The sequence below is a fragment of the Hoplias malabaricus genome, chromosome 16 (assembly GCF_029633855.1).
Source record: "Hoplias malabaricus isolate fHopMal1 chromosome 16, fHopMal1.hap1, whole genome shotgun sequence".
In the NCBI taxonomy this organism is placed as follows: domain Eukaryota; kingdom Metazoa; phylum Chordata; class Actinopteri; order Characiformes; family Erythrinidae; genus Hoplias; species Hoplias malabaricus.
The window spans coordinates 6,467,980-6,481,630 of NC_089815.1; the positions used below are offsets into that span (position 1 = coordinate 6,467,980).

The 13,651-nt window shown below is 41.7% G+C and overlaps 1 protein-coding gene across 4 annotated transcripts in view; it reads right to left on the reverse strand.

Annotated features, from left to right (window-relative positions):
* Window positions 1-13,651, reverse strand: part of ano1a (anoctamin 1, calcium activated chloride channel a) — a 50,518-nt gene that overhangs the window by 10,121 nt on the left and 26,746 nt on the right. For all 4 annotated transcript variants that reach the window (XM_066647432.1, XM_066647431.1, XM_066647430.1 and 1 more), the window contains exons 4-16: window positions 13,271-13,369; window positions 13,022-13,173; window positions 12,180-12,234; window positions 11,132-11,183; window positions 10,709-10,764; window positions 10,568-10,609; window positions 8,883-8,947; window positions 8,289-8,423; window positions 4,863-5,023; window positions 4,038-4,120; window positions 2,704-2,772; window positions 1,765-1,839; window positions 1,046-1,247 (exon numbers count right to left, since the gene is read on the reverse strand). In XM_066647432.1, the coding sequence (XP_066503529.1) occupies window positions 1,046-1,247; window positions 1,765-1,839; window positions 2,704-2,772; window positions 4,038-4,120; window positions 4,863-5,023; window positions 8,289-8,423; window positions 8,883-8,947; window positions 10,568-10,609; window positions 10,709-10,764; window positions 11,132-11,183; window positions 12,180-12,234; window positions 13,022-13,173; window positions 13,271-13,369 (1,246 nt within the window). The remainder of the gene's footprint in view (window positions 1-1,045; window positions 1,248-1,764; window positions 1,840-2,703; window positions 2,773-4,037; window positions 4,121-4,862; window positions 5,024-8,288; window positions 8,424-8,882; window positions 8,948-10,567; window positions 10,610-10,708; window positions 10,765-11,131; window positions 11,184-12,179; window positions 12,235-13,021; window positions 13,174-13,270; window positions 13,370-13,651) is intronic.

Genomic DNA, 13,651 nt, shown 5'->3' on the forward strand with positions numbered 1-13,651 from the left:
ACATATTCTGGCTGTACTAAAACTATATACCGGCTGTATGTATCACTGTTAAACTGGCTGTACTAGAAACATATACTGGCTGTACGTATCACTGTTATACTGGCTGTACTAGGGCTATATACTGGCTGCAGCACTGTTATACTGGCTGTAGCACTGTTATACTGGCTGTAGCACTGTTATACTGGCTGCAGCACTGTTATACTGGCTGTACTAGAACTACATACTGGCTGCAGCACTGTTATACTGGCTGTACTAGAACTATATACTGGCTGTACGTATCACTGTTATACTGGCTGTAGCACTGTTATACTGGCTGTACTAGGGCTATATACTGGCTGCAGCACTGTTATACTGGCTGTACTAGAACTACATACTGGCTGCAGCACTGTTATACTGGCTGTACTAGGACTACATACTGGCTGTGGCACTGTTATATTGGCTGTACTAGAACTACATACTGGCTGTAGCACTGTTATACTGGCTGTACTATGACTATATACTGGCTGTAATAGAACTATATACTGGCTGTAGCACTGTCATACTGGCTGTACTAGGACTATATACTGACTGTACTAGAACTACATACTGGCTGCAGCACTGTTATACTGGCTGTACCAGGACTATATACTGGCTGTACGTATCACTGTTATACTGGCTGTACTAGGGCTATATACTGGCTGCAGCACTGTTATATTGGCTGTACTAGAACTATATACTGGCTGCAGCACTGTTATACTGGCTGTACTAGAACTACATACTGGCTGCAGCACTGTTATACTGGCTGTACTAGAACTGCATACTGGCTGTAGCACTGTTATACTGGCTGTACTATGACTATATACTGGCTGTAATAGAACTATATACTGGCTGTAGCACTGTCATACTGGCTGTACTAGGACTATATACTGGCTGTAATAGAACTATATACTGGCTGTAGCACTGTTATACTGGCTGTACTAGGACTATATACTTGCTGTAGCACTGTTGTCAGAGATGTCAGTGCTTCAACTTTTAAACATTTTAAAATCTCAGAAAGGAAACTCACCCAAAACTGTAAGCCATCGGGCCACCATTCCATAGATCTCATCCATGATTATGATGATGATGAGGTTAATGACAGCGGCTGTGGTTTTGACGGTGGCTCGGACGTTGGAGCGGAAGGTAGAGGTGGAGCTCATGTGCAGGGCAGTCTTAATGGAGATCCGGTAGAGAACCACTCCAAACACAATGGCGAAGGTCACACAAATCTGTACAGATCACACACAACATAAAGTATAAACACTAGGCGTAGAGTAGAAAATACATATAAAATACATCTAATCTCCCAACCTGCTGATCTCCTGACTTTTAAATCAGAGACAGTTAAGATACTAATGTGTGATATGTATAGTACTTGATATTTGGTTGTCACAAATCCTGAATCCTACTGCCACCGTTGTAAGAAAATGAATTATGCAGATAGGCTGAACTGAATGGGGCATTTAATAAATATGGGTGAGTGAATATGTATGTAAATAAATGGGTGAGTGAATTACAAGCCAGTTCCATCAGGTGCTTTGCATGAAAAAATTAGTTTTAATGTTTTAAGAAATTTTTGGTCCAAGTGAGTACCAATAATTTAAGATAAAATAATTTACACTAATTGCCTTTACTAGCATCAGTTTGCTGCTAGCCACATTAGCATATCAGGCTAGACCTGTGCTTTAAAAATGACCATACTGGTATACTGCAGTGTGTTTGTACGGAAGTTGAGAGCTATCATACCATGAAGCACATCATGATGATTATGGTCATATAGGCTGGCATTCTGTCTGTGCAGGTCAGCTTCTGTTTCTCAGTCTAGGAGAGAAGAAAGAGAGGGTTTGAGGTCTAAATATGAATTCTGAGCATTCACAGTCACACTCTCACTGTTGTAAACACACTAGTCTGTGTGACCGCAGTCATATTGCTCCTCTGGACACCGCCGTCATTGGCTCTGGCCTGAGGGACGGCAACCAGGGTCCATTCAAGCACATCAAACACGAGCTTCTGGACATGATTCACTTGCCGCAGTCACATCTCATTTTAGTACACAACAAACTGGGTCAACATCCTTTAAATGTAGATTACTCAGTGGACCAGGACGCTTCTCGAGCACAAAAGAAGTGGCTAGCACAGGAGTAGGGTCATAGCGATGAAGAGGTCACCAGGTCAGTGGCTTATAGCAACACTAGCTGAGATTGGGTATTTTTCCTCCTGGGCTCCCCCTACAATCGCAGATCATAATTCACATTTACAGCACTGTCCTGACATCAAGAGGAATGGGAAGTTTTGTAATGCATTCTGCTGAGCTGAGAATAGCAACGACAGGTTTTTAAAAGCTTAAAAAAGGGTCATTTTATGATTACTGATTTATGACCATTCTGCAGTCACTCTGAAGGTAGTCCTCAAACAAAAGGTTATGTTGTTAAATTATTTCTTGTATTCATTTTATATATTTAGTTTATGTATTTTTGTGACAAAAGATTTTCTATTGACTGATTTCCTAAGACCTGTGAAGGACTGGCGCCCCCTCCAGGGTCTATTCCCGCCTTGTGCCCAATGATTCCAGGTAGGCTCTGGACCCACCACGACCCTGAATTGGATAAGCGCTTACAGATAATGAATGAATGAATGATTTCCTAAGACTGATATGTTGTGACCCTATGGAGAAGGGAACTTTACCTTGGAGGGGGACTCTTTCTTCAGGCTTTTCTGCATGACGTGAAACTCATACTCCGCACGCGGATGGTTCTGGAAAAGACGACACGCATTTTAAAATGTGTGCATGGCATTTTGATGTATGATTCTATGCACCACTTAATGCCCAGCTCATCTGAAAGGGTGTCTGGTAAAAGAGCACTATGCAGTCAAGTGCATGATAATAGAACTGCAGGAGAATTTGGCAAAATAAATAAATAAATAAATAAATAAAAAAAAATAAAGCATCGCATTAGCATTTAGCGAGCGTGTACAGTGTGCAGCCTTAAAAAAAAAATAAATTAAAAAAATAACACAGCCTCTTGTGACACTACCACAATGCATCCATTAGACACTCAGCCCAGTTTTTCACATGGGTTTTGTTTCCACTTTATCCGGTCCACCCCAACAGTGAAGTGCATCGAGTGACAGATGGTGGAGAAGTGAGCAGCTTTTTGACCTGCAGGGCGAGTACAGGAGAGAGCAGGAGCCCCTCAGACCCCCAGCTGAGGCGTAACGAAAAAAAAAAAAAGTTCAAAGATTTGAAGTGTGGGGGTTGTGGCAACCAATGCTCTGGGTGAAAAATGCCAAAAGACCGCAGCAAGAATGTGAGAATGTAAGATGGCCGTTTTAGGAACTTGGGAAACTGCTGGGTTATTGTTGATATGCAACAGCTAAGCTGCAGTAGCTGCAGTTAGAAAAGAAGGCAGTGTTTATATATATATCATAAACCGTGTCCAAACCTTATGTTCCTCCTGTACAAAAACACATGAACAGAAGAAATCAGTCACAGCGCAAACACTTCTACTTCTCAGACAAACAATGTGGTTTCAGGATACACACACACACACACACACACACACACACACACACACACACACACACACACACACACACACAACCATACTCCAATGTAGTCACTGACAGTTTCACCTATTATCTAAGAATACCATGCTCCTTAGCTGGGAGAGAGAGACAAGCACATGCTTCCTCCGGGACATGTGAAGCCAATCACCAACCGCCTCTTTTTGAACTACCACTAACACAGCACCATTGGACAGTTCAATACACTCGAAGGTGAATGCTAACTGCTAAATGCTAGCATGACAATGGCTGATAGGTAAGAAGCAGGGCCATCCCACCCACTCAGAGAGAGAGAGAGAGAGAGAGGGTCTCTACGACTCCCGGTCTCAGATGACTCAGGCATCACTGGGGATCAAACCAGCAACCTCCTGATGATGAGGGCAATGCTTATACCATCGCGACACCCGGGAGCCCCCAGTCTCGCTGTTCTTTAAGAACAAAAATGTAAGACTAACCTCCTCCTCTTCAAAGCCAGTCAGGTCCCATATGTAATTGAGTCTCATCTGCCTCCTCTTCCAGTGCTCCATGAACATGGTGGCTGCAGAGAACAGAGAATCCAAGTTTAAATCAAGGCACAGCATGACAAAAAGGTCCTATCTTCTTTTCATTCGTTTAGTATTGACTTGTCCTGGAAGTGGCTGATCAGTGAGTTAATGAAGCTGCAAATGCACTGCAATTTGTGGAGCGTGTTAATATTTAATTAACATCCAACGATGGGAGCCCATTTTTTTTTGTCATGTCAATATCTCAAACTCTCATTATTGAGCCAAACGTTTGCATTCGATTGCCTGCAGCCCCGGGCTGACAAAGCACAGGCACATTTCAGACTGCAGCCAAAACAGTGAGCTTTTTAAGAAGCTCAACATTCGAGTGAGGGGATAAGCCTTGGATTTGAGCGCTGGGGGATTTAGGTGTTCCAGAAACTCAGAGAAAGTGAGAAAATGGCAGTGAGGCAGTGGGAGGTGGTGAGAGAATTCAGATGCACAGTGACAGGGCAACTGCAGTGGAAAATGTATCAAAAAATGATGCAAGACCATTGCAACTAGATAATAGGTTTGTATCGTGTGAACATAAAATGTTCATAAAATACGTTACAGTATTGTAATGAGAGTAATTACTTTATACCTTTGCTGAAAAACACCCATCTACCCACTTTGATGCTAACTTTTTGTGAAACCCAGATAATGTCTATTTCACACGTTATGTAACCTAATAACCATCTACATAATACAAAACTGTACTCTCTGAGCTGAAAAAGAGCAGTTCAGAGCACTTCCTACCCCAGAGCGCCATGAATATGGAGAAGAAGACGGTGGCAGTGTTGTCGAACAGGTGGCTGGCCCGGGCAGTGCCACAGGCTGTGACCAGTTTCCAGTAGCTACAAGCGCGGTCACACAGCGGGCACATAGTGATGTTATTCCTCTCGTCGCAAATCTCCATGCTGGGAATGTGGGAAAGAACACAAGAGATCAGCACCATGCCATTTTCCCAAAGAATTAATAATGTTCTTGTAGATAGCATAATTACCACAAAGCACAAGCTATACATAATTTAGCGCCAGATGAAGAGGCAGAGAACATATTCAAGTATAAATTGCACAGTAGCATCAGTGCAGACCATTATCTGTGTTCATGATTTATTGTCTCCACACTTTGCAATAATTACAGCTTCTATTCTTCTTTTCAGAAACAGAAACCTGAAGGGGTACTTTTTCACAGGGTTACTGTTCAACTTTAGAAGTTAGTTGTGTTTTCCGCTTCTTACAGTCCATTAATTCCACTAAAAAATCCACGACTCATCAGGCCACACACATTATTATGTCTCACAGGGTCCAGTGCAAATTCCTTTTTTGTCCATTAACATTTCTCAGTAATCATTGAGATGCTTTCTCATACTGAAAGGATGGATATAAACATTTCTCTCTTAAAGAAGACCTTGTAGAGGTGGTCTACAAGATCTGACATGATTGTTATGAGTTTCATGTTAAATATGAACATGTTTAGGAATTCAAAGTATGATGGAATTATTCATTCATTATCTGTAAGCGCTTATCCAGTTCAGGGTCGCGGTGGGTCCAGAGCCTACCTGGAATCATTGGGCGCAAGGCGGGAATACACCCTGGAGGGGGCGCCAGTCCTTCACAGGGCAACACACACACACATTCACTCACACAGTCACACCTACGGACACTTTTATTGAGTTGTCAATCCACCTACCAACATGTGTTTTTGGACTGTGGGGGGAAACCCACGCGGACACGGGCAGAACACACCACACTCCTCACAGACAGTCACCAGGAGTGGGAATCAAACCCACAACCTCCAGGTCCCTGGAGCTGTGTGACTGCGACACTATCTGCTGTGCCACCGTGCAATTTCACTCACACGTTCAGTTTGAAATGGTTATGCTTAAAATTATACATTTAAGAGCCGACGGTCCAAGGAATGACATGCTGTCTCTCAATTGCGGCACAGGTACGTAACCAATAATTACCCCGTCACCCACAGTGTGTGACCTAGTTCTGTGTTAGAAACAAAGATTAGTCACGCAGAGCACCAGTTATGCTTTAGCCACCCCTACTTTTCACTGTCTCTCACATTTTAGAATAATAAAAGAATCCAAACTATGAAAGAACATGTAATTATTTCTGCGCTTTTACCCATCCTTCTAAACAAATCCGGCTACAAGGCTTTAATGAGTCCAGTCATCAAACCAAACCCTTTGACAGTGCACAAAGTAATAAGAATGATATAAATGTATATTCCATATTAAATCCTAATCATATGGACATAAGAATGGTGAATGTGGCAAAAAAAAATGCCATGAAGAGTTAACACACAATTTGTATTAGAATATTTAGTTTGATGCATTGGAACAGAGACAAAGAACCCCATTTAATATTTATATCAAAAACTGAGAATCTCTAAACCCAAAGAGACTAATTATGCTCCCTTTGTTATGAAAAATATATTATCAATTTATTCAAGACAAATCATTAATTTCTTGTAACTGCTTATCCAGGTCAGGGTCACCTTGAGTCCAGAGCCTACCCGGAATCACTGGGCGCAAGGCGGGAACACACCCTGGAGGGGGCGTCAGTCCTTCACAGGGCGACATACACACACACATTCACTCACAAAGTCACACACAAATGATGGGGCACTAGGAAAGCTGCTGAGTTCCACACATAGTGCTGCACTGGAAGCTCCAGGCACTAAGAGGATAGAGGTTTGTCGTTTATATCTGAGTAAGAGCGGTAGCTATTCACACGTCCCCAGTCTGTCTTTTTCTTTGGTATAAGAGTAAGTGCTTTTCAAGTGTGCTATACATTCAATGCCCATGCTGAGAACAGCCATTATGGCCTGCATTAGAGTCCATTATGACTGCAGACACCCTTAAAATTTCATCGCAGCTTTAGTCTATCTAATTACGATGCGCTTCGAAGAGCATCAGGAGTCTGACCGCTGACTGTTAGTCTGATGAATCAGAGATGTTCTACCTGTAGGATCGCAGACATAATTACATAGTACATGTTGTTCTGGAGTTCTCCGCTGACCTCCTTTCACTTTCACCTGAAGTGGCATGAATCGAACCTCCGAGGCACTTGGCAGGTCTACAGCAAACACTGGGCGTGGGGCCGGTGTCAGACATGCAGTGTCATTAACGCCTGTATTTGCACACCATAGCTACCGGCGTACACCCAAGTGTGGATCTGTTCAGACAAAATGACGGCTGTGAGCATGTCTGCAATGTTTTGTGCTAGTGTTCTCTTTATCCTTGCAGTGAAAGTCCATAAATGGATGGTTTGACTGAATTATATTCACCTTAACTCATATAGGATTTAGCCACACTGTCCTTCACAGATACTGACACCCCTGTGAATATAAGCAATGGTCTTTCATTAACTAACTCTCTGGAGTTATTCTTTAAAAACAAAGCTGGATGCTTTAGGTGAAATACCATTGTCGAAAGGAAAAATGAATGCCAGTTGATAGCACCCCTTCATTTTTTAGAAATGCAACCTGCCTAACAGCACAACACAACAGGGTAGGGATCACATAGCAAGCGAATTATTGTACTTTTTTTAAAGTTAGTATTCTGAATGAAATATCAAAGAGATTCTGTTGTCTACCAGTAAGAACTGGGCCACACTTGAGCCTAAGGACACCATGTGCACTATCAAGCTCTGACTAGAGGTGTTGTTAAGTCCCCCACGCTTGTACCAACAAGCTATCAAACAGTTGATTGTTCTCTGGAGTTATTCTTTGGAATGACTTGAAGTAATCATTGTGATCCAGAACCAATCACACAATACCAGCATTTAATCTCATTATACCAGACAAAAATGCTCCAACATCACCTCCCCACTCACGTTATGCAAGAATGCACCTTTAATTTAAAATAACTCGGAAACTCTGTTTGCTAAGATCGTGCTTGTATGTTGTTTCAGCCATCCAGCATAATCACACTGCTCATTAGGCAAGCGGTGACATTTTTACCGCAAGAAACGTAGGCTGAGTGCACTCCTAACCTTGGACAACTCCTGCATAAAAATGACTAGGCAGTAGACTGTCGAGGAGGCACTTGAAAAAAGTACTGTCAGACAAAGCAGGAGTTTCATAAACTCGTCTGGTGCAGCCTCGCAGCTCTCTGGGGTTTCTGCGTGTCTGGGTTTAAAAGGAGCTGCCATGTCTGAAAGCACTAACCTGGGGATGTTGTCGTCCACTGTGGCGCAGCCGTACAAGAACACGATGACACCCACAATCGCTGCCGGGATCAGCATCTGAGTGTACACACCCAGCCATGCAAAGTACAGACCCACTTTCTCTCCAAAGTACTTCCTGAGAGAGAGACAGAGAGAGAGAGAGAGAGAGAGAGAGAGAGAGAGAGAGAGATAAATGAGTATGCTATATTTATAGTGGTTAAAAAAGTTTAAATGGGCAGTTTTGCCCCAGTAAATCAATTAATATTTACAGAATGCATAACTTCATTGTCAAATCATTTAGGAATAATTAGTAAATGTGCTGAGATTTGGTCTGGTTCCATTATTTGAACAGTAGAGGAAAATAAGGGGGTGATATCTTACACTGGGGACTACAATAGTTCTCTTGAGTCCTTCTGTTTAGAGAAGCTTGTCAGCTAAAAACACAGCTGATTAATATTCCCCATGAACTAACCTCTGCCTTAATGGACAAGAGCCTCAATCATTGGCCAGTTGCATCAATAGAATTTCTTCTGAAGTGTGAAAGCTGCAGAGGGAACATATGACAGTACACAACAACTGAGCTGAAGTTTCGTACCTGATGAGGCCGATGGGCTGGTACTTGTAGAAGAAGCTGTAACTCGCCCACTCCTCATACAAGAGCTGTACAGAAAAGTAATGGAACAGAAGTGACACACATCATAAAACAAGTGCAATTAAGCCATTTGTCAGCAACGCGCAGACGTGCCGTGATTGAACTCCCCCACATTAATGGGAATGGTGAAAAGAAGGCGCAGCTAAATGAACACTGATGGATGCTAAACAACGACAAAAAAAAAAAAAAGAATTTCATGTGCAGTGCAGCCTGTAATGGGCTCTGTGCTCTGTGCCTAGAGGACACAATGATTTGAAACAAATGAGGCAGGTTCTCCAAGGCTCAAAGTGCACAAAACACCATCCGTGAGCTGATGTGGTCAAAGTGGAAGTCTATCTGAATGTTCTGAATTTCAAAACTCATACTATGTTCCATGAGGGCATCTGAAATGGTGGCATTATCCAATATCCATCATTCCCAGGTAAGGTTTAAGAACATTGTTAATGCTCCTCAGAAGAGATTATTATACACAGCAAATTCTCCAGTGTTAAATCAACATTAATAGTGTTAACTTAACACTGAGAGTGTTAATTATTACACTAACAGTGTTAATTTATCACTATTAGTGTTGATTTAACACTGGTGAATTTACTGTGGAGAGTTTTATGCAAAAGTCCTGTTTGTTGTTGTCCTGTGTGCCACTAAATTGTCACATAATTACAGGGAAAAAAGGTAAAATGGCATCTTTCTGCTAAAGAATGTGCAAATATGTCTTAACTAATGTGCAGGTCACGTTACGTTTTTCTCGTGTTAAATTCGGTAACTTTAAATCAAACCGTGTTCCCTGTTGAACTACGCTCCCTCATTCTATGTTTAGAAAAATGGACAAAACACGTAATCGGACTAGTTTTGATTCATTGATTGCAAACAAACCTAACGTGTCAGTGAATGAATTTATGGGTGGCATTTACTTGCAGGAATTCCAACATTAGGATGGATAATAATCAATATATTAGGGGTGTCTAATATATCAGCCACCAACATACTGAATCACTGGCAGGAGACAGAATGGCACTGTAAAAAAAGCGAGATAACAAGGCGAGTAGACAAAGGGCTGGGTCTGTATAGTAACACAATAAACCTGATAGTCCTCCCAGTGACTGCGTTGGACCTATGTAAGCGTCTCATTCCTCATGCTTCTGTATCTTGAGGATGAACATTTGTGCCGACTCGTCAGCAAGCCTGCTGAAGCAGTGCTCACAGATGGTGAAGTGGGAAATTATCCTGTTGCCGTGGTGACACACACTCGCTGATGATTATTCCTGGTTGAAAGTCTGTGCTGGCCCTGCCCATGGTCAGGTCCTGAGCTTTGATAGAGCCTGTGTGGTTTCTGGTTTTCTTTCTGTTGCTTAATTCTCATGATATGTTCAAATGGTCAAATAACAAAGGACAGGTCAAACACATCGGGATGAACCTGAACACCGATTGAGTTATTCATGAACTATCTCTAACTGCTTCATCCAGTTCAGGGTTACGGTGGGTCTGGAACAGACCCAGAATCACTGGACGTCAGTTGTACATCCTTCTAAAATATTTGATGTAATAAAGCATTATGTGTTAATTATACACACTTTAAAGTACATCACTGTGCTTCACATTCTTGAATCTGATGTAAAAAGATTCCCCACCTTTCTGTCATTTGTTTCTGCGTGAACACCATCGATGTCTCCCTGTAATAAAAAGAGCACATGCGTAAATTTAACGCGAATATTATCTTTGATTTTTTTTTTTATCTCATATAACGCATTAACATTTCTGCCATTACTTACATCATGCAGTGGGTAGGCTGATGTGTAAACTCCATTGGCAAGTAGGCTGCTGATGCCTACGGACATGACATTTCAGTAAGATCAGGGCATCTCTGAGAGCAAGGAACAGACTATGCACAGCCAACTCTGCTATTTAACTTGCAGAATAAAATGCCATTCGCTTTCATTAACTTTCTGTAAACGCTGAAGGCTCTGAGGTGCCACGTAACAGCTTGTACAGGGACATCTGACCTAATTCTTTTATGTTCTTATGTTTGTATTCCTCCACTCTGAGTTGTCAATCGATAGCTCGAGGCCTGAAAAATCACCCAGTTAAAGTGATCGATGAGCAAAGCCGTGAAAGGATGGGACTCCTATGGCCCGGGTGTCTCAGAGTAGTTTAATAAAAACACCATTACTTCAAAGCCAGATTAAAGCTCTCACCCATAGTGAACTTGGTCTTTGTGCACTTTGTTCGCTTTAATATCTCATACACCTGAAAAAGGAGAACAGAAAAAGATACCAGGTGTTAGTGGTTCCAGATGTTTCTCAACACCTCTCATTACAAGGGAATCCAGCTACTTTAAGGTGGACTCGTTAGTGACTGTAAATTGTGTACATTCAGCTCATATGATCTCGTGCTCATTACCAGGTCTTCATGCTCAATACTAATTGTGGGCTAGAAGGGCATTTGGCCCCCAGACATTAGGCTGTGGATCAATCTGCAGTTACTGAGCTCCATCCAATACATTTGGGATGAGTTGGAGTAGCATTTTTCATCCAGAATTAATGATTCATCATCAGCGCTTGACCTCACTAATGTGGGGGTAGGATGGCCCTCTCCCTTCCCTATCGCTCAGTATGATGCTAGCCAGTGCAAGCCTCTGTTAATTAACATAAAACTAGTAGTTAATAGTCTCCTCAAAGCATCTTGAAGCTGACGTTTTGGTGGCAGTTCAGAAAAGAACAGTGGCAGCATTATAACTATAGACTGCGGTTATTTATTTATTTTACAGTAATTCAAATACAACGCTTCTGTTTATGGCACAGGCAAATTTCACAGTGTTTTTATTTCCTTTTGAAAATGCAGACTGCTTTTGATTCTGTACATTTTTGTACTAACGTTAAGAACGTTTTTTTCCTTCTCTGATAAAGTTTCCATTCTTCATCTGGAGGTACAAAGAATGATTCATTTCAATACTTAAAGACTCGGAACAAAATGATGCTGAATTGTTCTGCCATTTTTATGTGAGCGCTGGAGCATCACCACAGAGATTTAGATAAATGGATTCTCAGCTGAAAGAAGACACAAGTGCCTTTTACGCTTGGATTTTCATGCAATGTTCGTTGTGTGATCTTCTGCAAAATGATGCAATAAAACCACCCCTAAGGGAATAATGGAGAACGGCTGATATCTTGATATGAGCAAGATATGACTCTAAGTTAATGGTGCAGAGATAAGTGCTGTGGACACTGCAGGCTGCATACTCACGATGGAGCTGCGAATTTTGTTGTTGAAGAAGGAATCTCTGTCGGACAGATCAAACCTGGAAAAAAGAGGATATTTGAAGCAGATTTTAAAGTAAAGTCTCTTTTGAAAACGACATTAAATATCATACGTCAGCTACAGGGACCCAATAAAAGAACAATTCCAAACTTTAGCTGCTCAGCAAATTAGAAATCTTAGAATTATTCTGTTTTACCACATTTAGCCCCGACCTTGCAATGTCATTGGCTGAGTGGCTTTCTACAGGTCCCAGTAAGTGCCATCACCTGCACGTTAACGATAATTAGCTGTTGAAAAGTAACAGCCACAACAAAGTTTAATACAAGAGTCTAAAAGGGCTATAACAAAAACAAAACCCCCAAAATATTTTCCTAACAGCGAGAGAAATGAGAGAGAGGAAAAGACAAAACCAAAACACTAGCCAGCAGCAGCTGAGTGAATAATTTATCTGTTCCACCTTAAATACTATGATTACACCTGCAGATTTTCATCAAAACCAGGTTACAGTAGCCAAAACAAATTATATAATTAGAATATTAATATGCAGCAGTTTGTCAAGTGTAAATAAATTACTTGTTTATCAGTTTCTTGTCATCTTTGTGTCAAAATAATAAAAATGAATGAAAGAGCTGTGCTACAACTCTAATAATGCATTCGAGATGGTACTTTACCTGAAACACCTACACTGGTTAATGCCAACCAGTCTTCCTTGTGCTTCAGGTAAATCTAAATAAAATGCTGACACTGCATCCAACGCTTCCTCTGGTTTGTTACTGGATAATCACAATGTATTCGTATCCAATCTCCTTCATTAACTTTGTACTCACAAGTGCTGCTTTTCCCTGGAGAACGGATAGGACAGGTGCTTTTCGGTCTGGATGAGGTTCTCCTGGACTTTGGGGTACAACGGTGCAGTCACTTTGTGGATAAACATGTTCATTTTCTCTACGACGCTGCTTCCCTGACTCACTTCATATTTCTGGAAAAGTCCAAGGAGGAGTGTGGTTAGAGTGGGCTGTATGTCATTGAATTCACAGAGCTTTCTTAATGCTGTTGCAGAAAGTAAATGTGCATACTTTTACAGTGGGCATCTTGAGCTTCATGAACTCTGCTTCTCGACACAGAACGTTCCAGGGGGCATGGATCTTCAGAAAGCCCACCTCTGGGATTTTATTCTAAAAACAAAGCAGAGAAAAACAAACAGGACCTCAGTGTAATCGCTATTGCACCACTGTGGCCTGAGGCGTAAGTCTGTTCCAACTCCGCTCGGTTCCACTGGGGAGCTGGTGATGGAGGTGGAGAAGAACAGGTTGAAAATAATGGAGCAAATCATGATATAAATGATATAAAAAACACCGGATGAGCATTACCAACAAGACCTGCTGCGCACACTTGGGGGTCCTCAACCAGCAACGGTGCAGCACACATTTATAACTGTTTGGCCAGTGGCCTGTGCT